This window comes from Eptatretus burgeri, chromosome 2, assembly GCF_056783735.1.
Source record: "Eptatretus burgeri isolate ZD-2024b chromosome 2, Ebu_testis_v1, whole genome shotgun sequence".
Classification (NCBI taxonomy): Eukaryota; Metazoa; Chordata; class Myxini; order Myxiniformes; family Myxinidae; genus Eptatretus; species Eptatretus burgeri.
In genome coordinates this window covers 141,892,614-141,920,445 of record NC_140962.1, presented here as the reverse complement: position 1 = coordinate 141,920,445, position 27,832 = coordinate 141,892,614, and the positions used below count along the sequence as shown (strand labels likewise).

Below are 27,832 nucleotides of genomic sequence, written 5' to 3'. Positions count from 1 at the left end.
TAAGAAGCTATTTTATGGTACGGTTGAAGGTGCAATAATTCGGACTGTGAGAGCAACCACACACAGTTCTGAACTTGTCAATAAATAAAAACAGTTTGTCAGACGTATGTCAGACAGGCAGCTACAGTTAGCAGATTAAAACAAGTTTTCTTGAAGATCAGTAAACAACACAAAATATAACAAGAAAAAGAGCAATCAGAGATTGCAGACCCTTGCCAGGACTGCTTTTATGTGGTGTTTGTGTACTGCCATTTTACCTATTTAATAAGAGACAAGTAGAAATGCAACTTTATAACTGCTGGCAGTGACGACCGGGTACCAAGATGTCCCGCTTTGTTGCAACCCCGCTTTGATTGGACACCTGACCCTGACCCATGACGTTTTTTATTATTATTCAATTGAATTGAGAATGAGATTAAAAGAAATTCAATTCAAATCAAATGGAAGAACAAATAGGTACGGTCCTTCATTGGAGTCATCCATCCATCCATCCATCCATCCATGGGGGCCGTACTCGATGCAGAGCGTTGGTGTTGCCTAGGCTATTGAGCACAATCCTGGACGGGTCGCCACTCCAACACAGGATACTAGTAAGCTAGCACTCATTTTGCCGACCTCGGAAGGATGACGGGGAGTCATTAGAAGGAATCCAAACAAGCAAAAAGCAAAGATGAAGTGATCAGGAGTAACCTGGATAGGATTTGCATTTCAGCTGCTACTCCTCTACCGTCAAACATATCCAGGCACAAACAAGTGAACCTTATTCAACAACAACAAAAAAAATCAAGAAGAACCCTGATTCAACAAATTAAATACGATGACATTTCGTCTCAATCTGACAAGCGGTTGCGGAAAAAACACTAAAGTTCCACGTAGACAAACAAACAAACAGACCCAAATGCGATTCCCTCTCCTTCGGTGAGGGTAACAAACAGGTTTATTACAAGTGAAGCAAGGAAAATACAAATATTTACAAAATAACAAGAGACACAGGGCAGAACTATATTGATATAACGAACTTACACACTCTTAACGTATACGATACAAAACAGGTGCCATCATACTGTTATGGCTGTGGAAATTCGCAGAACACCATAGAGGTCCTCAGTTCAGTTATGCCGATAATTAAGTGTTCAGTTAGATTTCCCCACCGTTGTCTAATGGGATTTATTAGAGTCACCCGGGCTGTGATCTTTGAGTTGGCCGTTTTTCTTTACTATCGTTATTTTGGACCAATCACCTTTTCCACCACGCCACCCACCAACCACCTTCTCCACCACGTCACCCATCAACCACCTTCTCCACCACGCCACCCACCAACCACCTTCTCCATGCCACCCACCAACCACCATGTCAACCACCTTCTCCACACCACCCACCAACCACCACGTTAACCACCTTCTCCACGCCACCCACCAACCACCACGTCAACCGCCAACCATCCTCTCCACACCGCCTTCATAACGACAACATCTCCCCACCATCTCCTAAACCGCATCTCCCCCACCCGAATAACATCGCCTCACCTTCATCCCCGAAGCCGCCATATTTGCGCCAGCCACGGCGAGTTCCCAGTGAACAGCGTCGCTGCAAACGGACGTGGGGGTTTCTTAGTTGGCGCCAGCGACGGTGATTTCACGCACGTCCGCTCTCCGAGCAAGTTTGGGTGATTTCGCGCATGTCCGCTCTGTGGAGGCTTCGCCTCGGAATTCGGATCACAGGAGAAAAATGGGCGGGGCCTGTGGGGGTCGAAGGTCGAAGAGCGGAGGTCAGATCTCATCTCTCGAGCCCTATAAAAGGCTGCGCAGAGCGGCAGTTGAGTCGAGAGTCGGTCGGTGAAGTCTGGAGTCGGGAAAACACAGGCGGGGGCGAAGTCCAGGAGAGCGGAGGACACACGAGACGGAGAGCGTGGCTGAGCCTGCTGTGCCGCGCAGACCTGCGCGTTCGTGTGGAGAGAGCCGGAGAGAGCTCGCCAGCCAGCGCCAAACGGTCTGAGGTGATTGGGCTTTGGGACAGTCCGAGCATCGCTGAGGAACGGACGGGTTCTTACAAAGAGCATCAACTTTGGAAGAGCATCAAAACCCATTCGTTCCTCTCAACGCGTCGCCGGCTGAGGCCCGAATCACCCGGCTGATTGGCAAGGCCTGGGATCAACCGCAGCTACGCAAGCTGCCGTGGGGAAGGAGCGTCACGGGTCGCCCCATCGAGGCACCACGAGGGTGGATGTAACCGGCAACGGTCTCGTGGAACTCCTTCGGTCCGCCAAGCTCCACGTAATAAAGGCCAACGGGCCCAGTCTGACCCCCTTGTCTTTGAGGGGGTCTTTTCCTTGCTTTTATTTGTGTGAATGTTGTGGCGCCATATCCTGCAAGTAGAACTGTGTAAGTGCTTGTGAATAATAATAGACAGTTGTCGTGCTTTACCTTGCTCGTGTCTTGTCTCTTCCCGCCAATTCCATTGCTTTTCTGTATATGTGTATGTTAGAGTTTTGCATACCTGACTGCATACGTGTGTGAATAAATGTGCGTGTTTAAATGTTAACCCGTTTGTTGTGTCCTCTTTCCCCATTGAACTGCTATCTTGCCTTCGGAATAATAGCGGGCTTTTTAATAGCCGATAGAAAGAATTGGGTCCAGCGAGGTCACGCGATAATACACCGCTCGGTTATCCCAGAACGGAACGAACCGCTTAAGCGGTTCGTGTCCAAGCAGACCTCGCTGAGGTACGGTCTCTCGGTCTTCTGCCCGCGCGAATACTTCGGTATATCGATAATTCGGCGATTGACCCTGTCGCGCGCGGGTAGAGTGTTGACTAGGCCGTGGTGTGCACTTGGAGCACACCCGTGACTGGTTTCCGGCGTTGTTCCGGATAGTCGCGACTGAATTGTCCGTTCGGTGGGCGAGACGGCCGCCATTGGCTAAAGCGGTTGTCCGCATACCGGCGGGCGAGAATTCGTAACAATACACATACCCCAAGGAAAGTTAGAGAGAAAGAAAGGGAGAGGAAGTTCAAGGTGGTTTGCGACCTCATGAATACCTGGCGTGGTCAATGGGCCCACACCTCCCAGTCGCTTCGGAGGGGGAGGAGGGGAGGAAAACTGGGGGTGTCTAAGGTGCGTAGAAGGAGGAGGTGCAATGAGATGTGCGGTGATTGGCAGTGTACTGCAGAAAGGAAGGTGTAAATATGTGGTTCAAGGGTTTTGAAATAGAGGAAAGAACGTGTGAGAGGAATAGACTTAACGTGAGCGTAAAAGAAAATCTGTTCGTGTAATGTCTAATAACTTAAACTGCACGCTGTCTGGTGCCTGGTGTCTGGCTCGGTCGTGGACTCCATTCCGCTCCGTTCCACCGTTCCATGACCCCAGGAACAAAGGGCGGGCCAGATGATGAGAGAAGAGGGGGTTGGCCTGACAAGAGAAGAGCGGGCAAGAGGGCAGGCAAGAGAGCAGAGCTTTCTTTTATAATTCCTCAGTGGGTGCGGTGCTTGAGAGTGGAATAGGCGGAGCGATGGGTGTTTCTCCGTACCCTCACCGGTGTACGGACCATTGCCCCAGTGCTAGCTCCACCCAGGCGAGGATTCTGCAACGGAAATGGCCTCATTTGCTCTGCACTTTGCCACGCGACGGAGCTCCTATAATAACATGGGGCAAGGGTATCTGGTGGTGCTCTCCGGCCAGGAATAAGTGCCGGACACCCAATGAGGGCCACAGTTGAGTGGAATGCTAGGGCTATCCGCACGACACTGAACTGTGCCGAGCCCACACTCGTGCCCTGTGCAAGTGCCAAAACATCCAGTCCTGAGTATCTATAGGGGTACAGGCCACTCCCTTGTCTCCCTGCCAGTCCAGAGGGAGGTGGTGAACATCTGTGGTGACGGTGGTTAAGCGATGGCATCGGTGGTGTGGCGTAGCGATTGTAGTGCAACGAGTTTGTGATGGTGATGGCGGTCGTCGAGATTGTGGCGTCAATGGTGATGGCGGTCGTCGAGATTGTGGCGTCAATGGTGAGTGTCGGCGAGTTTGAGCTGTGGTCTGATGATGTGGGGATTTTTAGGAAGGCGTTGTGGTGGTTGCGAGTATGGCGAAGGTCTGAGGTAAGCATTGGTTTGATAATGGCACAAGATTTGAATGCGAAATGGCGCACGTGTCTGCAAATGAAGGTTGCCCTTGTTGTTATGCATGTAAACATGTGTGAAAAAAGGAGGTCTGTAGGTGCAGCAAAGTAAGTGAGATAAAAGAATAAAGAATCGGAACAAAAACCCACTTAAAAGCCCACGCAACGCATGTTGTCCCATCATCCCACAAAACATAGGGAAGGGCTAGCCAAAACGGATACAACTGCAAGAAGAAAAAGAGTAATCAGAAATTGCAAATCCTTGCCAGGACTTCTTTTGAGTAGTGTATTTAATAGGTTTTCAGGTAAATCTAATGTGCTGCTAGACCATGTGACCTATGACGTCATATGTGACTCTTGTTCCTCATGGATAGGCAGTCATATGTGTAAAGTTTTGCCTCGATCGCTTCAGCCATTTCAGAGAAGAAGGTTTTTGAAGGTTTTTTTGGCTTGTTCAAACAATATGGCTACCGAATCACATGACCGATGACATCATGAAATTTTTTCTGTGGACCATTTTATCCCCAGATGACCCTGAAAATTTTTCATACTGTTCAGATGTGGCGTTCTACATATTAAATTATGACATCATAATGAGAACACCTATGACATCATTAAAAAAAATCATTCTCATTCCCCATGAGGAGTACTTGCAGTTTGCCAAGTTTCAATTTTTTCCTAGGTGCGGTTTCAGAGATACAGGGGTCCAAAGTTTTTCCTATATGGTTTCCACACCATGTGACCTATGACGTCATAATTATCATTGAAACATTCTACATGAGTAATCATATCAATGGTGAAAATTTCGTCTCAATCCGACAAGCGGTTGCGGAGAAAAACACGAAAGTTCTGTGCGGAAGGCCAAAAACAATGTGTAGCACGATATCTCAAAAATTTGCGGATGGGCAATGAGAAAACTTTGTGGACGAGTTGGGTAGGTGACGACGACAAGCCGATTTGATTTTGGTTCACGTCCGGATGCAGATCTGGCCCATCAGTGGGACACGAAACGTAAACTTCAGCCTGGCGGAGGTATGCACTCCACCGAGTTCAGTTTTAGTTACTCCTGTAGCACTTTTGTTGGCCTTCTGAGACTAGTGTATTAATGGAAGAAGGCGGTGAAGAAGCCAGCTTTCTCGGCGAGAGAGCTCACGAGTGTCATGTCCTTTCTTATGAGCATGCCCACCCACTCCAGGAACGGCCACGCCACTTGGAATTATGTCCAATGGCACACAACCCCACCCATCAATCAAGCTATCACTGGGCGGGGTTGCCAAGGCATCCAGCATTTGATCTTCCGAACCAACGACGGCCCTGCTTGTTGCTAACTTCACGAGAGAAACAAAGATATTGAAGGTAAGGACGCTAATTATACATGAACACCAGACTGCTAACTTAACAAATCAATTAGATATACACCCACTTCAACCTTAACAGTAAGGGCATTCAATTGTTGCGTGTTATTACCCTGCACTCGTGAAGCGAAAAGCAGGGTTAAGCGATCGGTAGCGTGCATACGTCGTGTCTGCATTTTGTTAAGAGCGTACATCAAAAACCATTCAGCGGAGGAAATTGGAACTCTACCACATGTTACATGACCATGTGATATAACGGTTACTCTTTTGAGGTCAACATAGCCCAAAGGTCAACATGGGCGAATTTTCTAAAATCCTCAATATTCATCCGATTGACTTGAAATTTGAAGCGGATTTGCATATCATAATAATGTTGTGGGCCGGGGGTCGGGTGAGAAGACCACAAGGGAGGAAAGATATCTCTGTTCCCACCAGACTCCCCGGAATTGTAGGCCGTCGCACACGGATAATTCCGTGATGCGGCGGGTCGCTAACCGACTGTGGACGCCAATAACTCAACCGCGTGACCTTGGGTCTTCCCGTCGAAGGGTTAACGGGGCTACCTAATTAATCACGTGATTTAATTACCGGGGAACACGCCCTCGGTACGCCTTGTCCGAACCGGATCACTTTACCGGACCGGATCAGATGCAGCCGAGCGACACTTCCAAGGACGGACCGGCTGAAAGGAACGGATCGTTGGGAATAAAGTCCCGGCTAAGCGAGGATTCAGACCATTCTGGATCAATGAAAAAAAAGAAAAAAAAAGAGGTGGAAACATTTCTAATAATTTATTTACCTGCAAGCGAGGAAAGGTATGTGGCACAGGGAATAGGTTTATTGGGGTGTGTTGTGCAGGGAAAGAAAGAGCGTGAGGTGCGGCAATATACAAGCAACTTACAAAAGCAGACACAGAGCAAACTTAAGGCGAAATAATAACAATAATAATAATCTTCTGCAGTCTTACTGATGTGGACAGGCGCCAGGACACACACACAAGCACACACAGACACAGAAAACCCGATGAAGAGGAAGTATTGCAGCAAGACAGGAGAGGAGTTGAGGCTTCGGTCTCTCGGTACCTTTGCACGCGCCACCAATACGTTTGGGGGGATGCTCCGTGGTGCGGTACGCCACTGACAGCTGGCGCGTCGGCTCTTGCTTCGGGCGGCTTCGTGCAGCTAGCATCGGCCCGGAGGAGACACGACCGTCGGTGTGAAGGGAGGGACTCGGGTGGAGAGGGCGGGGTCCAGACGATGCCAACAGGAAGCGGAGTCCAAGCGTGACGGCAGGAAGCGGTCCAGTGTGCACGGAAGGCAAAGGAGGGCAGAGTCGAGGCGATGTCGAAGTCCAGCTTGAGCGGGAGGCGAGGCAGGGCAGAGAGAGATCGAAGGCTCCGCTCGAACCTTTATAGGCCCCGCGGCGCGGGGAGGGGGGGCCACCCCAAAGCAGTGTTGTCACCCGAATCGGGCGCTCTGATTGGCCCCGACCCCCTGCGCAGCCCGTCCGCGATGGCCAGAAACCGCAACATTCCATTTCCGGCAAGATGACTCCGTGTTGTAGAATTGTCTCGCTCCGACCCCACGACATGATATGAATCTTCCACACCGAACTCCGTGTCATGAATTGCCTCGCCAAACCCCCCGGGCCATGCCCTGACGACCGGCCAAGGGTCCCGCATGCCTGCTCGGGCTCCCCGACCAGCGCTGGTCAATGTGCCTGCTCCGTGTGCGCCACGTGGCCCGAGCTGTAAAACGTGCCTCCGCCCGATCGCAGCTTCGCTGGCCGTAGAGGCGAGAAGGTAAGATGTGATGGCAAACCCATGCACAGACGGTAAGATGTGTCCAATAAGGTGTCACGAGCTAAGTGCTGATCTGCCTTCGAGCACATTCCCATGGCCTACGTGGTTGGCGCGCGTATTCGTCCAATTCTGCGATCGAGTGCGCTGGGCCAACACGGATATGTGCCAGAAATCGAGGGGGAACGATCGGTTATATAATTATACGGAGGTTTGGAATGAAAAGGATATAGATATGTGTCAGATGGAGGGGAAAAAGAATGCCAATATAATGAGTCCAGAAATGGGTTGAAAGGAATGTGCCGCTTGCGCCTTGCACACTCGCATCCCGCCCAATGTGGCGTAGGTTTGCCATTCTATTATATTGGCCTCGGTACGCGTTCCGTGCAGCGTGGGCATCGTGCTGGGTGTGTTTACTGTGTTGTGAAAAACACCATCCGTGCAGCCTTTTTAAGAGATATTCATTCGTATTCCTTTTCAATGCAACCGGCAATCTTCTCCAGATCATCGGAAGCTCGAGTCGATAATCTCGAGCTGCCAAGCATACTGTATTGTTACGAATCTGGCAGCCATGAGCACACAACAGCCAGAGTCCTTATAGATCAGTTATATCGGTAAGTATGTGTTTCTAGTGAGGGTCCCGTCCCCTATATCTAATGGGAATTAAGTGTTCATGCGCTGCGCAGTTATTTTATAGGTAGGATTTTTACTTCACCAACAACGACAACAACACCCATCTTCGTTTTTAGAACAACACTCTGCTCTCGGCATTCTCCACGCACTCGCTGGTATGTGGGGGTGTGCGGAATTCCTTTGGAATGGAATTCCATTCCAAATATGGTCACGAAGCGTTTCGCTTTGGCTGTGCGCCAAATAAGGGTATGCGTCATTTTCCGGCCAATGGACGACGAGCAGACCAGAGCCGGGGCGGTCCTTGGCAAGAAGGCGGGGCCATGACACGCCGTCCACCCAATGGGAGCAGGCCACGGACGAGAGGACCGTGCCCGGAAGGACAGAATAGGAACGAATAATTGCGTCCCGTCGGCTCGAAGCGCTTCGGTCTGGTCTGCGCTGACTGCATCGCGCGCATCCGATGCGTCTCGTCTGGCGCATTACTACAGAAGGTCGACCATCTCATCACGGGAGATCACTTCGTCTCGCCTCCTCTGTATTCGGCTGCCCTGGTCCATCCTTTGGCGACTGGTGCTCCTGGCAAGGTGCGGAGATCGAGCCGCGCGAACGCGGCCAGTTAGCCAGCACGTTATCCTTACCTCTAGCTCACCTTCCCTCCGAGCTTGGGGTATCAGTAAAGGCCGTGGCCATCATTTCTTCTGGGTATTTGTGTGTGCGTGTGTGTCCATGGGCCCCGTCTGATAAGTAGAATCGTTAAGTGCTTTTTCTGTACATTATTTGCATTGCTTAGTCAGATAACTGCCCTTACGTGCACCCCTCGTTCCCCAATTATTGTTGTAAATAAATTCCCCTTTTGTTGAATGTACCAGCTCGTCCTTGTCCTTTCTTTCATTGGTTTTCCATGGTGCGTATTAGGAATTAGGAAGGCCGTTGCCGTAGTTGTACATTTGGACTGGCGTGGCTCTGGTAACACCGCTCGGTTACGCCGGATCCGAGTCGTTACCTGCGACTCGGATCGGACAGAGTTGGCTGAGGGTGTGGTTCCCTGGTAGTTAGACTGCGTGGGTATTTAGGTATATTGAAATTAGGCAATTAACCCTACCCCACGTCGTCGAAGTATTGGTGACCACGGTCCTTTAAGTGACCCGTCGGCTCCGGAGTTATGACCTATAAATTCCGGGTGTTCGGTGGAGTCGACTCTACTGCTCCCTCTAGCGGTCGTGCTCGCCACCGAGACCCAGCCCCACAACAGTATAACTCGCCGCAAACGTTGGGTTGAGGGTTCGCTTGAGGACGGGAGCTCTGTGCTGTCGATGCTCATGTGGTGTTCGAGCACCCTTTCTATGCCCCTCCCCCACAAAAGTTATTGCGAGGGTATGGTGGTTTCCTCACAGCCACGGCACGTGCTGCATGCAAATTTAGATTTACCTCGGAAATAAGCAGAAATGAAGAGTAGGAATGACGTTAGAAATGAAATGAAGAAGAAATTATGTAAGCAAACCTAGCTATGAGATCCTCACAACACACGCCCCCATTGTCCCGCTAGACAAAAGGGAAGGGACTATCTATACGTATATTAATGGAATAACTGTCTGGGGACCACTATGTTGGATGTATGCGGTTCCGAGAACCGCAACAATATAATGGGCGTAAGCCTGGACCTTCTAACATACTTTTCTCCAAACATATTGTGCTCATACTTCCGAAATCTTCACATTATGTGTGCCATGTATTTACACAGGTGATAAAATCGAATATAGATAGAATTTTCAAAGAGGGAATCGATGACATCACAATCAGCAGCGTTCGGCAGCAAACCGACGGCTGGGTCCCAGATGACGTGCTTTACTTAACCAAGTCCATCGAGTTCAGGACGTTTGTTCAACTCAGCATTTACGACTTTTATCCTGCCATGTTGTTAATCTGTTGATGGAGGCAATATAGAAACGATGAATATGTCAAATCGTCCGTGTTACTCATCTGGCACTATGTGTCAAGGCCAACAATCTAAAGCGACCGGTCTCAAACGCTATCATGGGCACCCAGACACGCCACCAATATGAACTGAGCTGTTGAATGCGACACAAAACATCCAAAGAAACTACCGTAACCGAGTATTGTGATCCGTCCTGTCCCCCATACCCGTCGTAGACGGGTATCTGCTGGTGTCACTGAATTCAACCAGCAACTGTTTTTGAGGTCAACATTGACCAAATTTCTAAAATTGTCAATTTTCACCCGAATGACTTGAAATTTTAAGAGAATTTGCACATCAGCTCACTTAATTCAACCACCAACGATTTGAGATCAACATCGGCCAAAAGGTCAACACAGATCAAATGTCTAAAATTGTCAATTTACATCCAAATGACTTGAAATTTTAAGAGAATTTGCACATCAGCTCACTTAATTCAACCACCAACTATTTATGAGATCAACATCAGCCAAAAGGTCAACACAGATCAAATGTCTAAAATTGTCACTTTTCATCCAAATGACTTGAAAATTAAACAGGGTTTGCATAACAGGTCACTAAATTCAACGACTAACTATTTTTTGAGGTCAACATCAGCCAAAAGGTCAATGTAGGCCAGATTTCTAACATTGTAAATTTTCATTCGATTGACTTGAAATTTGAACAGCATTTTCATATTGCCTCACTGAATTCAACCATAAATTATTTTTGAGGTCAACAAAGGCCAAAAGGTCAACATAGGCCAGATTTCTAACATTGTAAATTTTCATTCGATTGACTTGAAATTTGAACAGCAGTTTCATATCGCCTCACTGAATTCAACCACAAATTATTTTTGAGGTCAACATAGGCCAAATGTCTAAAATTGTCAATTTTCATACAAATGACTTGAAATTTCGACAGGATTTTCATTAAAATGACCATCATGTGTCACGTGTATGCCTGGTGTTGGCTTAATGGTTGGAGTGGTGGGTTTGGGATCCAAGGATCCCGAGTTCATATCTCACTCGGCTGTTGAATTAATACCAGGTGGGGTTGACTCTGCCTGTCATCCTTCAGAGGTCGACAAAATGAGTGCCAGATTGCTGGTATCCTGTGTCGGAGTGGCGACCCGTCCAGGATTGTGCCCAATAGCCAAGGAGACTGCTGGGGCAGCACCAACTCTGCACAGAGTATGGTCCCCATGGATGGATGGATGGATGTGTCACGTGGTCTGGCAGCCATATTGGATCCAAGGGAAAATCTCTGAAAATCTTCGTCGTAAAAACCGCTTAACCAATCAATGCAAAATTTAACTAATTGATCAACTAACCATGGTATATATGGTTTGATAAAGATGACGCCTTCGGTCACGTGGTCTGGCAGCCATATTGGATCGGTGGGGGGGGGGGGGGGGGGCCTTAAAAAACAAGAGTTGGCTCACAGAAAGTCCTTCTCAAGACTGCGTAGAGTATGTATTCTATGAATACCATCTCGTTGCTGTTATATATATATATATATATATATATATATATATATATATATATATATATATATATATATATATATATATATATATATATATATATATATATATATATATATATATATATATATATATATATCCCTCCCTCATGTGCACTGATTCACTCACACAAGGGCTGACAGGATGGCCTGGAGGCATGCACACTCACCTCCAAACTGTCTAACCTAGGTTTGAATCCCAACTCAGCTATAAACTGGCATCCTGGTATTCCACAGGCAGGGCGATTCATCAATATGTGTGCCCACGCCCTCAGGTGGACGTTAAACAAGCGTCACATGTTGCGAGCATTTGTTGGTGGATGTTAAAGATCCCACGGTATCCTTTGCGAAAAGTAGGCGACCTATCACTGGCACCATGGACAAATTCTAAATCACTTCCCCAACCAGATAATAGTTGGTACATCAGCGGCACAGCCGCGCCCTCAGCCAAATGATGCTACCCCACAGCCTTGCGCTGCACACAAACAAAAATGCACCGAAAATGCACCAACCGCAAACTAAAACTGCATGTAGAGCGCAGAACTTGTAAGACGAACGGACCAGACAAGTCGACTCAGGCATGCATTCATTCATGAGACAGTGTATCGCAGTGCATTCTGGGAGTACAGACGCACAGGGTGACACCCCCAAACTCAACCCCACAACCCAATGCAGGGCCGCCTAACACGGCTAGTTACGACACGAATGCGTCACTATTAAGATGGGGAAATTAATGTTGTGGTGTTTTTATTTTGTGCGTGTTCTTTTTGCTTCCTGCATTTTACTGCACATTTTTTTTGTAACATTTTCTCAGCATCTTATCAAATCACACGCACTACTCTGTGTGATAGCTCGACCACAACGATGACGTGACCTCAGTGGGAAAAGCCCAAACTAAAAGATCCGTCTTTTCAAATGCATTCAAGAGATTGCAAATCATTCAAAGTATAAAGGTCAGAAAGAAAAGCCAAGCAGACACCACACATAGAGCTGTATATATGAACGAGAGTGCGCTGTCCCTATACCGTGCACGTAACGCCGCTGTGCCACTATGTACAACCCGCCGCCATCACCAAAATGGGCAACTCGATTGAGGAAATACCTGGATGTGCCTACACCATAGACTCCTATAGAGAAGGACTGGAACGTCATGATCTTGGGGTTTGTAACTTGAGTCTGAAGGATTAACTTGAGTCCGGGGCTAAAATTGACTTCTAGAAGGGTTGGAGACATGATCTCGGGATCCATATAGGGGTTTTTGAGGACGGCGAGTTCAATAGTGTCATTTTCAACACCACCTGAGGTCATCTTCAAGGTCAAAAGGTCATATTTCAAGGTCAAATTACTGAATTTTGGTATTTTTTGCCCGTTTTTGTGTCTAACTCGTAGAGGAAAACTTTTGTAAAGCCGATGACAAAACATGACATTGTGCACCTACTGCACCTACTTGCTGATTTCTATCATCGTTAACTAATGTATGTTTTGTTTGTTTCTCTTTCAGAAACTGTCCAGCTGGTGATCTCACAGGATCTTTGTGTTGTTTCCTGCTTTGGTGACAATATGCCACGTCGTTGCAGCTGCTTTGGTTGTAGAGGAAACTATGATGGGACGCCTTATGTAAAGGTCATATCCCTCCCAAAAGATCCTGAGGAGAGGGAGAGATGGATATTGGCAATGCCAAATGAGAAAGAAAGCTTGAGGTGCTTAAAGGAGGTATATATATATATATATATTTGTGAGACACAATTCAATTGTGATTGGGTGTCAGTTACGGGTGGCAAACGACCCAAAGAACCCCCATCAATATTTCCTGGAGTACCGAAATCAGCTTTGAAGCAGGTGACATCAGCCTCACGCCCAACATCATTTTCTACGTCAGAATCAAGAGCTAAGAAGATGCAGGCAGCTGATGAGGCTGCAGACAATATCCAAGACTTCGACCACTTCTGTGCTAAAATCAGCTCCTATTTTCCTGGCTTTGACGTCATAAAAGACCAGGAAAACCTTTACCTATCAAGAACTGATGCTACTGGACAAACTGTCAAGCAGTTCTTTCATTTCCAACAAGTTCACTCACCTTTTGGATTTCTATTCTTGAATAAAGTTGAGAAAGATGGCATTGAGGTGCCCAAACGACTTTTTCCTTTGCAGAGGAACAGCCTGCTCTCAAAATGGTCCCAGATTAGATCCATAACTGACCAGGTAAACATCTATGAATGCACAAGCAAGGAAATTCTTCAGCTTGTAATAAGCCAGCTCTGTTGGATGACTGAGGCACACGAGCTTCCTCATTTCACCTTCCTTCTGTCGCAGCTGCATCTTATGTTCAAACCTGTTGATCGTCGCCGATTTGATACTGGTACTATGATTTTCGCAATGCAGCTTCACAACATATCACCCAGTGCATACAAAATGATTCGTCGATCCGGCTTAATCATTCTACCATAAACAAAAAAAGGTAAAACAGATGCTTGCTAGTCGTCAGCAGGACTCCAACCTCAACACCTTGTTCGCCCAGCTTAAACCACAGCAGCGTTTGGTCAATTTAATGTTTGACGAGGTAAAGCTGGTCGAGACATTGCGATTTTCTGGAGGGCATGTTGTAGGATATGCTCAAAATGCAGCAGCGGGTGGTGAACACGAAATGCTTGCTTCACATGCTATGGTTGTTGAAGTTGCCTGCCATTTCGGTGGTCCACGCTATATTCTACGCATTTTGCCCTGCAAAAAACTAACTGCCGATCAGCTGAAGGAACTCCTTATCGAAGCTGCATCAGCTGTAGTTGGTGCTGGCGGTGCTGTGATTTCTTTGATATGTGACAATTGCAATACCAACCGCAGTGATTATTCAAAACTTGGAGGACCAGGAAGTTGCCAATGCTGTCAATTCAAGAGCAATCTATGTTCTTAGTGTACAACTACGTGCACATCTTCAAAAATGTTCGCAACAACTGGATTACTGTTGATGGCAAGACACTCTCATTTGTCGTAGATGGTAATGAGTACAAAGCTTACTAGAGTGATATTGAGAAGGTTTATGAGATCGACCGGCTACTCCTATTCACTTAACCAAGCTAACGCACAGCGCTGTTTTCCCCAAGCCCCTTCAACGCCAGAGCGTACCATTGGTATGCCAAGTGTTCAATGACAAGACTGTCGCTGCTTTAAAGACCTTCAAGGATTCACTGGGCATCAGCGAAGGCACAATCATCCTCACCCAGATAATGAGTGAGTGGTTCAAGATGATGAACGTGAAAGACCGTTTCTCAGCTATCCATCTGCGCGACGAATCCAGACAGCCTTGGACAGCAGACTGTACAAGTTTCACTAGGCTGGAGCAGGCCTGCCAAATTATATCTACCTGTGCATGGCAAGGAGGTGGTGGTCGTAAGCTGAAGCTAACTCAGCAAACTGCTGAAGCCTTCACTGTGTCCACACGTAATAATGTGGATGCTGCCAAATTGCTTCTGGCAGAGAAAGACTTTGACTACGTTCTTCCTGCTCTATTTGCAGATGAAGCCTTGGAAAAGTTTTTCAGCCAAGCCAGGCAAAGAAGCGGTGGAAACTTCTACATCGACGTACTTGACATTATGGCTGCAGCTAAAATTGTAAATTTGCAAACACCCATTAAGCATGACATTATGCCCGAATCTAGTTCTCGTGTGATTGATTGCGACAAGAACTGTACAACTTCCATAAATCCAGATGAGCGAAGTGAACTCATTGACGAGATTACTCCTCAAGACACTCAGGATCTCTTGGGGTCTGATGATGCCCTTAAGCATAAAGTAGTTTATTTGGCCAGACACCTTGTTCATAAATATGGCGATAGCACTAGTATGGAGGAGATCATTGATGATGAAGATGGTAACGAGGTGTCATTTGAGTTTCTAGATAATTTGAATAGAGGTGGATTGAGTGTGCCGACTTTGTCAACCGTCTTTTTTGTACATAATGCCTACAATTTGTATGACAAGACTAAAATGTGTTGCCGATTTCATTTTGCTGAGCTGTTATCCTCTGTAGATGCACCTTTAGCTAGTAGTAATGCTGCATGTACTACTTTAGCTAACATTCTATTGAAAGCTCATGTCCTCAATGTAAGTGACAAAGAAAAAGCTTTGGGATGCCTCAGGAGGCAAGAAAAGCTCTACAACTCGTGATAGACATATACATAGTTGTAATAGGTATAGTGTTGTGACATGCATATAATGTTTATGTAATACGATATATGACAATAAATATCAAAGTTTGACAGCTCTACACACTTGCATCTTATTACAATCGGCCATCTCTCACCATTTGAGCTAGACACAAAATACCAAAATTCAGTAATTTGACCTTGAAATATGACCTTAGGTGGTGTTGAAAATGACACTATTGAACTCGCCATCCTCAAAAACCCCTATATGGATCCCGAGATCGTGTCTCTAGCCCTTCTTGAAGTCATTTTAGCCCAGGACTCAAGTTAAAAACCCTGAGCATGGGAGGTTCCAGTCCTTCTCTATAGGAGTCTATGGCCTACATTCACCGTGTTTACGATATGGCAATGTACACTACGAGAGTATCGTATAGCACGTTATTTCACTCGTAGTGGTAAATACGAGTGAAATAATTAGCATACTAATTAACGACATGTTTCTTTACCAATTAGAAAATATAAATACGAAATATATTACTATTTTTCTTACCTTCCTGGCCCAGAAACATGAGCATTACTTCGACATCGTAGTGAGTCAAATGCAGCTAAAATGACGCAACTGCCGAATTCCACTACCATGATCAATTTTGTACGGCTGTTTAATCCAAGGAAAAGGTTTCTTGAATGGTTTTTTATCGTTTATATGGCCCCCAAAAAAAAAGATCACCTGAAGCTGAAGTACACAAAAATATTACTGTACTCATTATTATCTGTAGAATTTTATTCACACAATCCATAGGCATCACGGGATACGGGCACGGCTCATCGTAATCCAACGAGGATCAGGAAACAAAGGCAAAGCATTGTCACACTTTTAAACAGTCACAACATTGCTATCAATACCCGTTGTTCGTTCATGCGACCTCAGTGATCTGATCATAAAATACCCCGTTCACAGTCCGTGTGTAATCTATCTATAATTCGAGCAGTGTGTGTGTGTGTGTGTGTGTGTGTGTGTGTGTGTGTGTGTGTGTGTGTGTGTGTGTGTGTGTGTGTGTGTGTGTGTGTGTGTGTGTGTGTGTCCGCTGTTTCTCGACAACCTCTGGTCCGATCTAATTGAAACTTGCCAGGTATATTGCTGGGGACCTGAGGATGTGCCTTTTCAAGGTTTGATATTAATCGGACAAGTGGTTCCCAAGTTATGGCCATTTATTTACCAAACCAATGGGAAGACACGTTGTTGCGTGGGCGTGGTCGATGGGGAAGGGAAGCACAGCCGCGTTCCCCATTACGGGTTACAACGTACGGGCTTCCGGAGAGTGATGACTTTGTGTATTCTAATAATTTCTCGATTTCTTATGCGCATTTATAGATAAACACAATGGCCCAAGTTATGATCGTTTTCATATTAGACGGTGTATACATTTCGGGAACATCAGAGTGCTGGTATGCTCCGAACCAGGAAGTAAATTTTTTCTCTCTCTTCTCTTCTGTTTTTGTTTTTCCTTGCCACGACATTGCAAAAAGGTAAAATACGTTGGCGCTAATTGAATAATTGGGTATTAAAAATAAATTGCGAATTATCGTAACTGCGAATAATATCGAACTTCCGGGTCACGCACATACGGGCACGTGAGAGCGAAGAAACGGCCTGTGTGGTTTATTTATTTATTGTTATTATTATTTTTTTTTAACGGGCACGTACTAGTACTTCGAATAAGAAAAATGTCTATTACTGGCCAAGAAACAAAATCGTTTTGGTAAGCTGATGCCATTTAGATTTTTATAATCAGGCATCATTTTTAGTTATTTTTCCGTGTACCGTTGACAGTTTTGCTCCGGGTTTTACTCGGTAGTTTTGCGACATTAAAAATGTACAGGAGGTGCCGTTGCATGTCAGATCTACAGAAACGGTCAGGCAGTGCGATCCAAGATTTTTGCCCATTTTGGTAATGGCGGCCAAGTCCCCTTGTCGGCACAGCGTTATGGGGAAGAGCGCACTCTAGGGTTTATATACAGCTCTATGACACCACAAGAGATTTGGGATTCTCAAAAAGTGTGGTAGGAATCATGTGGGGTAATGGAGCCAAGGTGCTGAGAGCCACTGGAGATGCATGTATACCCAGGACCTTTTTAAAGCGGGTTTGAGCCCCCATACATGAAGTTGATTAAATGTTACACACAGTGAGGGTATGTGTACGCAGCGTTGGATGATCATGGATGTATGCAGTTTGTGGGTCTGTGGGGATGCTCTATTTAAAGAACAACCTCTTATAGTGAATACCTCTCTTTGAGAAACATAAACTAGTGTTACTTAGCAACTCGTAACAATGTGAACAATAGTTTTGTTAATTCAAATTTTTGACATCAAAAATTACTCTACCTATAAATTTAAACAAAGAACTCATTTTGATCACTCAATCGTGATTTATTAAATTTATTTTGCGGCTTGCAGAATGTGATTAACCGATTACCATCCACTTCAAATGCATTGTCGCGTTCACAGGTCTGCTAAAGCGGAACAGCTGCACTGAAGCAACATGCTTTGCGAATGGCCAAATTAAAGGGCCCATATGGCCGAAGTTACTCGTTCACATAGTCCGTACTAAACTCTTACATCAATCTAGCTATGGATCCCCCCCTCCCCCACCCCACCTTCCATGGAACAGCATCAAGCTAATATTGATGATTTCTGCATGAAGGATGCACCCAATTATCTGCCTGCCCTCTGAAAGCATGCCCCACTTGCACATCTCAAAAAAAGTACCCTTGATTCTGAATGAGAAACTGACATTTTGAGCAGAATAAATGATCCCATTTAATAAATAAATGGCACATTGTGAGAAGTATTCCCTTCTCCGTTTCATTCAGTTTCCATCACTTACCATCCTCCGGGTCTGTTGCTCCCTCTTCAGGGTCATCGGACTGCAGATCCTCCACTTTGATCTTCACAATTTCAAATCCTTTGATCTTGTCACCGCAGTTCTTTTCACGATCAGCTGCAGGAAGCAGTTCAGACCCTTCATGTACATTGTGAGGCTGCCTGGAAATACAGATCTGAGAGTTGACAAAAATGGGATCCGTGAATTCCAGCACAAAGATGTGTCACATGGAAGTCCAGGAGGGAAAAAAAATTAAAAAAAAATGAATAAATATCGCAAATATAAATTTTGCTTGTGAGAAATACTTTGTAACCAATTCTCATAACCTCAATGCAGAGGGGCTTCAAAACAAAAATGATGTCCTAACCTTAGTAGCCTGTCCACCACATGTGTGTCTCCAAGGCACAACTCCTTTACCCTTTGCTCTATTGTCATCACATTTTCAACGAGAAGGGCACTCGGTAGAGCGCATACCTCCGCCACGTAATGCCTCATCCGTGAGAACATATCGGGCACAATACATTTTTGAGATATCATGCTATATATAGTTTTTGACCCGATTTCTCAATGGTGAAGAATCACTTAAATAATTCTCATATCCAGATACGGATTCAGATCTTCCACAAAATTGAATCAATTTGTTGCGGTCACACACCCAACTTGTCCACAAAGTTTCATCCAAATCGTCCGCAACTTTATGAGACATCATGCGACATATCATTTTTGGCACCATCAATCAATGGTGAAGAAGCACTTTTAAAATTCTAGTAGCCGGATCCGGATCTTCACCAAAATCTAATCAGCTCATCCTTTTCACACACCCAACCTGCCCACCAAATTTCATCCGGATCCGTCCACAACTTTTTGAGATATCCTGCACACAGACAAACAAACAAGAAGACGTCGTGCAGAGCACGATACTTGCAAAATCCATAAAACAAATTTGACCTCAAAAATTATGGGTGGTTGGTTTCAATGATAAAATATACAACTCCTCTTCAAATTTCAAGTCAACTGGATGAAAATTGAGGATTTTAGAAATTTGATTTAGAAATCTTTCCAAAGTTGATGACCTTGGCCCGATGTTGACCTCAAAAACAATTGGCTGGTTGAATTCAGTGACTTGAAATATAAATCCTCTTCAAATTTCAAGTCAATCGGATGAAAATTGAAGATTTAAGAAATCTTTCCAGAGTTGTTGACCTTTTGGCCTATGTCGACCTTTTGGCCTATGTTTACCTCAAAATTAGTAGGTGGTTGAATTCAGTGACCTCATATGGAAATGCTCTTCAAATTTCAATATAATTGGATTAAAATTGAGGATTTTAGAAATTTGGCCCAAATTGGCCTTTTGGCCAAAGTTGATCACAAAATTAATAGGCGGTTGAATTCAGCGACGTGATATGCAAATGGTCTTAAAATTTCAAGTCAATCGGATAAAAATTGGCAATCTCAGAAACAATTTTAAAATTTGGTCGATTTCAGGTTGACCTTTTGACCAATGATAACCTCAAAAGTAATAGGTAGTTGAATTCACTAACCTAATATACAAGTCCTGATCAAATTTCAAGTCAATCGGATGAAATTTGAGGATTTTAGAAAATTTGGCTCAAATTGGCCGATGTAGACCTTTTCGGTCGACCAAATTTTACGAAACTTCAATGCGGAACCGTCGCAGGGTCGGTGACATTAATCTCTGAAAATTTCAGAACGGTCAGTTGAGCGGTTTGGGCTGAAGGTGAGCAGACAGACAAACAAACAAACACACAAACAAGTGGCGCCAGGCACAACAAATCCCGCCAATTTAAGGCAAAAAGTTATTTTGGGGATCAAATTCAAATTTGATAAATCTTTAACCTGAATGTTGATTTTCAGGAATAAAATAAGAAATATTTTAGTTTTAGTTTGAAGTCAATTAAACCATTTTTGACGAAGTTATGAGCGAAAAACGATTTTGACCTTTTCGTGACCTTGACCTTTGACCTAATTGGACCCAAAAGTTAATGGGGTCGTCCAAGGTTCATTGCCCACCTGTGGATTAAATTTGATAGCGTTTGCTAAAGCTGTTTTGCCGTAAAGTTGCTAACAGACAGACAAACAAACAAACCGGACGATTACAATATCCCGCTCCCTCCCTCCGGGAGGCGGGATAACAAACAAACACACAAACAAACAAATCGAGGCGATCAACATACTTGTCAAAAAAAAAAAAAATCCCCCCAAGTAACAGACAGGGAGTGAAAATGTAACTTCCTTCACCTTCAGTGGCAGAGGTAATAACCCTTTATTTTGAGAATATGAAGAGAACACTAATAAAAAAATTTAACATTTTTTTATTTTTCACTGTTGTTTTTATCAAGTTTAGTTTGAGTACAAAGTGGACATGGACAGGCTATGATGCATTTTGAGATACTTTCTTGGTTTTTCTTTCGGCAGCGGAGGCATTATGTTTTCAGGCTTTCCGTCTGTACATACGTCGATGCTAATTTTCTGTTTTCTCTGCAACCGCTTATCCGATTGTCAAAATTTTCACCATAGGTGCGACAACTCATGTAAAATGTTTTAATGATAATTATTACGTCATAGGTCACGTGGTGCGGCAGCCGTGTTGGAAAAAAAAGGTTAAAAAAACAAAAACTTTGGACCTCTGTATCTCTGAAAACAGCTCGCTGGAAAAAATTTAAACTTGCCATTTCAAGTACTCCCCATTGGAAATAAATGCGATTTTTTGATGAAGGGTGGCTTTGTTATGACGTCAAAATTGCGAACATCGAACGCTTTATCCGAGCTGTTGAATTCTTTCTCTTGAATCACCACATCAATTCAAGTGAAAATTATGATCTCATAGTCATGAGGAATTTCTGTTATAAATTCCATATCCTGAGGATAAAATCACGAACTGGTCCAACACGTGGAACATGTCTTTCAATCCTGACAAATCTCACACTCTCACGATGCCTCTCAAAAAGGACCGTTTAAAAACCCCCCTCCCATCTACTTTCTCAACAATCCTCTGGAAGAAGTCCTTTCATTCAAGCTTCTGGGTCTCACGATCTGCCATCATCTTTCCTGAGAAAGCCACATTTCCAACCTGGCCTCCAAAGCCAGTCGCCGACTGGGAATCGTCCATTGTGCAAGGTCCTTTTCGGCCCACCTGAGCTCCTGACCACATACAAAGCTTTCAGCCGCAGCCTGATGGAGTACTGCTCTCCCCTCTGGGCTGGTGCCCCTGCCTCTCACCCTTCTCGGCTTCACGCTATGGAAACCAAGGCATTTCGGATCATTGGTATCTCCTTGGTATGAGCTGAGTCTTTGGGCCTCTCACTCTCTCACCGCAGGCAGGTCGGTGATCATTCTGTCTTCTTCCGTTTCCTCTCTGGTCTCGCCCCCCCCTTGCTTTGTCTGCGATTTGTCCCCACCATATCTCTGCAGGGCACTCAAGGTCCGCCATCAATCCCCTTCTGGTAAAGCTACCAAAATCACGAATGACTGCTCACCTTCACTTTCATTCCTCTTTTTTCCCCACCTTTGGAATAAACTCCCTCACTATGTTCAATCCCATTTTCCCTCCAGGCCTTCAATACAGCTGTTCACCACCACCTCTTATCATCCTCCATCCAAATCCTCGATCTTTTCTACCACTGTTAATCCACCCCAAACCCACATCCTTCAAATTCCCTGCTTTCCTTCCTGAAAGTCCCTGTAATGTCCATCTTGTATTCCCCATGTTCCCCACCCCATCCCTCTCCCTTCCACAGATCTCCTAATGTCTTTGTTCCCCACCGTTTTGTCCTTCCCTCTCCCGCCCCTCTTGTCTCATGGCCGGGGGGGGGGGGGGTCCAGACAGTCCTTTCAGAGAGACATGGTGAGGGTGTGAGATTTGTCAGGATTGAAAGACATATTCCAAGTCTTTGACCAGCTTGTGATTTTGTCCAGATCTGCAGAGTGACGAGGCTGCTGCCTGCTGATCTGAGGGATGAGAGATGGTACGGCAGAGGGTGGAGTCATCAGCAAAGAGATAAAGGGGATTTTCCAGAGAAACTGAAAGATCATTATGAAAATCAGAAAAAGCACAGGGCCAAGAACACTGCCTTGAGGAATTCCAGCCTGGATGGGAAGAGGAGATGAAAGCATTCCATTAAGAACCACACGTTGACTGCGACAGGAGAGGAAGTCTGCGAGCCAAGAGTGGAGATTGCCTTGGATACCATACGAAGAGAGTTTGGTGAGCAGTGCGGGGTGCCAAACCGTATCGAAAGCACGTGATATGTCGAGGGAAATGGCTCTGACCTCATGTGTGGCATTTACGATCTCCATCCATTCTTGGAAAGCAGCAGCATGTCCACGGTTGGGTGACCTGGTCTAAATCCAAATTGCTAGTCGGAAATCAGGCCATTGGAGAAGAGGAAGGATTTGATGTTGGAAGCGATGATGAATTCCATAACCTTGCTGATCACTGGGAGAAGGCCGATTGGTCTGTCGTTGCAGGGATCAGTTTTTGCACCTTTTTATACAGGGCGGTAATGTTTGCTGATTTCCAAGTAGATGGCAGATGACCTTCAGTAAATGAGAGGGTGAATCAAACAGAGGGAGGGTGAGCAAGAGCAGCAGAGCAGGTTTTTAGGACACGTGGGCTGATGCAGTCTGGACCGGTCGCAGAATCTGAGTCGAGGTTTGACAGCAAGCTCTCCACCTTGTCAGGAGAAAAGGACACAGAGTCCAGGGATAGTTCGGTGCGACTGGGTAAGGTAGGTGCATAAAGCGATGGGTTTGGGGCATAAGATATAGAAGCAAACACAGTTTAGGCATTCAGCCTTTTCACGTGTGGTATCGATTATAGCGTGTTGTTCGTGCAGCATATTGTTAGAGTATAGATTAATTATGCGAGTTGTGCCTATTTCCTTGTTATTTAACATTTTCGTTTTCTTTCTGATAAATGTCAGCCAGTTAAGAAGATTTCAGGAAATCTAGTATTTGTTGTTCAAAAGAATGGGAACATTATCAAAGAGATAAAGCCAGTGGGCCTAAATCATGAAAACTTACATTCCCTCGATGAAGAATCTGATGGCGGTGCAGCACAGTAAGAATGGTCTGACAAGATGGCTCTTTTCTTGACAACTTTCTGTGTTGTAATGCTATTCGAACTTCTTTCCTGAAGAGACTTCCTTGTCTTGAAAGATTTTTGGCGAAGAAAAACACTTGGTGCAGCGTCGCATTTCAGCTTCTGTTTCCGTTTCCCGTCTACACGCAGACTCTCATCTTGCTGTTCATCCAAATGTTTCTACAGACAGAATAAATATAAAACAGATAATCATCATACATCATCGCAGATCAACAGTAATCCTTGTAATTCTATATTTTCCCCTAACATTATGGTCCTTGCAACCCCATGTATCTGTCTTAGAGGGGTATAAAATGTCTAAAGCCTGTACGTGCACTATAAATCAAATGACACGCTGGAACGGTTCAGTTTAGGAGTCATCAAAACTTGCTATCGTATTATCACCAACATCAACACCACTCATCAAACCAAAATTTACTGAAAAACTAACTCATTACAAACTAGAGGGGGAGCACTCGGGAGAGTGCAAAACCTCCGCAGCCAATACTGCTGGGTCACTCAAGTGAACCTTATATCTTATTCATTAAATATGATGTCAACAGTGCTGACAGTTATAGTTCTTTTCTCCAACATTTTTTTGGGGGGGTGGGGGGGGGGTTGGAAATCACTTAAAACATGTAAAAATGCAAAAATAAATAAATAAATAAATAAATAAATCGAAATTTTGTTGAAAAAAAAGTTGCAAAAATTTTTTTTTTCTCTAACAATTTTTTTGGGGGGGGGTTGGAAATCACTTAAAACATGTAAAAATGCCCAAATTCTTTTTTCTCAAACAATTTTTTGGGGGGGTTTGGGGATTGGAAATCACTTAAAATATGTAGAAATCCAAAAAAAGCATTTTTTTTCTCTAACAATTTTTTGGGGGGTAACATTTTTTTTGGGGGGAGGGTTGGATATCACTGAAAACATGTAGAAATGCAAAAAAAAAATTTTTTTTCTCTATATTTTTGGGGGGGAGGGGTAAAAAAAAATTTTGGGGGGGGTTGGAAATCACTTAAACATGCAGCAATGCAAAAAAAAATTTTTTTTTTTCCTCTAACAATTTTTTTTTCTTTTTGGGGTGGGAGGGGGGGGGACCAAGTCCAAAATTTAATGGCATGATCCTTGGACCATACCTAACCCCCCCACCAAGTTTCGTCGTAATCCGTCAAGGAGTTTTTTCCGTAATACTGTTCACAAACAAACAAACAGAAAGGGGTGAAAACAGTAACCTCCATCCATCTTCGAAGATGGCAGAGGTTAATTATTGGTGGGGGAGATAGTGTTGCGGAAATGGGCCCTTTGTGGGTTATTAAATATAGGATAAGCCCAAATCCCCCCTTAAATGCATGTTTAGCCAGGTTGTTTGGTAATCAGACGTTAAATGTGTGTCGGAAGGTAAGCAGGCAGTCCAGTGTTCATACAGTGGTGGTGCACCGAGAAGCGCCTTCTTTTTCCTTCCCCCCTCTTAACCAGCCCCCACCCAGCGCCCTGACAGAGCCAGTCAACAAGACGTGCCAGCAACCCATTGGCAGAGAGCTGCTGCAAACTCGAACGATGGACCAATCACGTGTCCCGGAGGTGGTCCAAAAAGCCCGCCCTGAAAGGCAAGACCAACTGCTTTTCGTGTCTGCCATTTGCTTTATGAGGAGTCACTTGACCAGCTGTTCCTCCTTGGCCATGGTTCCAGCATGCAGGTCATCCCCAGGTTCATCCTGAATCCAACCACAAAGCCTCTGACTGTCCTTACTCCCTGCACAGCTCGACCACGTTTTTCATCCCATTGATCCACCTGCAGAGTCTAACACCCAGATTTGGCCTAATCTGTACAGGCCAGGCCTGGATTTGCATACTGGACCTTGTGAAATACCAGCTGGAACACACACAGGATCTCAATCTCTTGTGCCATCAACCTCACAGGGGCTGGACGCACCGAGGCTGCATGCGTGGGCTGTGCCGATAGAAGTACATCGCCACCATTTTGCCACGCTGCATGCTCGTTCTGGGCGCTCGAATCCGGCTTGTCATGAGCCGCATTCGTGCCTTCCACACCTTTCCCTCGTCCATGAGGCACCACCAAGTACTCCGTGTCTTGTATGCATGTTGTCCAGGCCTAAGGCTTATTTTGCTAAGGCTCCCCTGTGAAACCCGTATCCGTAGCTCCCTAGATAAGAGCGGGTTATAGATGAATGATAACGTTATCGTGAATGCTTTACTTGTGAAGTGTTCCCCGATGTTTCCCCATTAAATCTGGCTGATTCATACGAAATTGTTGTAAAAACCTAGCTAAAAAAATAACTCGTAGCGCACACATGTAATTCCCATTAGACAGAAGGAAGCATTCCAACTATAAACTCATACTTATCGAAATAACTGAACTACGGGGACTCTGGCTGTCTGTGTGCACAAGGTTTCCAAATCCGTAACATAGAGCAGACTTATCCTGATACATCTTTTGCACTCTTAACTTATAGTCCGGGAGCAAACAGAGATTTGTACTACATCTCAAGTACAAAAGGTTTGAGAGCTAAAGTCATTCGATGGTGGGATGGGGACCTCCGAATGGGCATTCTTAAGTTTTCCAATTGGTGCATTATGTAGGGGGCACTGCTTAAGGTAGCCCCCAAAATCCATTTAAATTACATTTTGAGTACATGAATCAAACTGGTGCCAAGAGTTTAATTTTGGCACTGTGATTACCAATATGTAATTCTTAAGTGATGGATTTGGTGCAAAACACATTTAAGAACTGCCTAAAGGGGGCACTATTTTTAGCACATTTAAAACACATCTCAAATACATCAACGAAACGTTGTGGAAATATTATTTTGACCTTCATAATAAAAGGATCACTAGTTCTTAAGTGATCATTTTGGTGCAAACCCCATTTCAGAAGGTGTCAGATGCAAATACCTGTTTTGGTGATATTAAGATCAATACAAAGCAGGTGAAACAAAGGTCATTTCTTACCGAGTAGCCCTCTGGCTCTGGGGCAGCGTGAGAGTTACCACATGTCTGAGCACTTAGTCTAGAGGAATATTGGTTTTCCAATATAGCAGAACATTGTCCTTTCATGGTTGTTACAGTATTACTGGATTATTTTGAATACGTTGCCTGATATAGCTGAAATACTGCTAAGTAGGGCGTTGAAATCTAATCAATCAGTCAGTTAATCATATCGGATACATGGATTCACAACTAAACCAGTGACATGTGTAAAATTCCATCAGACATAAAGCTTTTCATTACATTCTGAATGAAGGCAAATTCTGATAAATTATGGTTAAAATCCTATTTATGTTCTCTGCTAACATCATAAGACCATATATACTTTTAAGACATGAAAGACTTAAAACATTTTCAGTAGGTCCTGAGATCAGTTATGCCGATAAGTTTGTATTCAGATAGATTTCCCCACCGTTGTCTAATGGGATTTATTTGTGTCACCCGGGCTGTGATCTTTGAGTTAGCCGTTTTTCTTTAGTATCGTTATTTTGGACCAAACACAACGCCAACCACCAACCACCTTCTCCACCACGCCAACCACAAACCACCTTCTCCACCACGCCAACCACAAACTACCTTCTCCACCACGACATCGCCTTACCATCTCCCAAACCACATCGCCCCCCAATACTCAACACGAACAACATCGCCTCACCTTCATCTGTGAAACACCGCCATCTTTGCGCCGGCAATGGTGAGATTGCTGAAAATAAACGTGGTGGTTTCCTTGTTCCCAGCGTTGGTGATTTCTACCACTTCCGCTCGCTCCAAGCTTCGCCTCCGAGATTCGGAGGAAAAGAGAGAAAGGGGCAGAGCCAGCGGGGGGGGGGGGTCGAAGGTCGGAGAGCGGAGGTCAAAATCTCCTCTCTCGGGCCCTATAAAAGGGTGAGCGGAACTCCAAGCGCAGTCAGTCTGGAGAGGTCGAGGTGCCGCGTGGAAGTCTGGAGCCCGAAGCCTGCAGTAGCTGGAGAAGCTGAGGAGAGCGGAGGAGGCGTGAACTGGGAGCACAGCAAAGCCTGCTGTGCCGCACAGAGCTGCACGTTCATGTGCGGAACGTGGAGAGAGCCGGAGAGAGCTCGCCAGCCAGCGCCAGACGGTCCGAGGTGATCGGGCTTCGGGACAGTCGGAGCAGTGCGAGGGATGGACGGGTTCTTACAGAGCATCAACTCTAAGAGAGCAAAGACCCGTTCGTTTCTCTCAGGCGTTGCCGGCGGGGGCCCGAATCACCCGGCCGCTTGGCGAGGCCTGGGCTTAACCGCAGCTACGCGAGCTGCCGTGGGGACTGGACGTCGTGGAACGCCCCAGCGAATCACTACCAGGGGAAGG

General features: G+C 45.3%; 1 protein-coding gene across 1 annotated transcript in view; it reads right to left on the bottom strand.

Moving 5' to 3' along the window:
* LOC147033367 (uncharacterized) overlaps positions 1 to 27,832 on the bottom strand; it is a 118,018-nt gene that overhangs the window by 27,697 nt on the left and 62,489 nt on the right. The window contains exons 8-9 of the mRNA XM_085851457.1: positions 23,443 to 23,680; positions 18,403 to 18,516 (exon numbers count right to left, since the gene is read on the bottom strand). Coding sequence (XP_085707583.1) covers positions 18,403 to 18,516; positions 23,443 to 23,680 — 352 coding nt within the window. The remainder of the gene's footprint in view (positions 1 to 18,402; positions 18,517 to 23,442; positions 23,681 to 27,832) is intronic.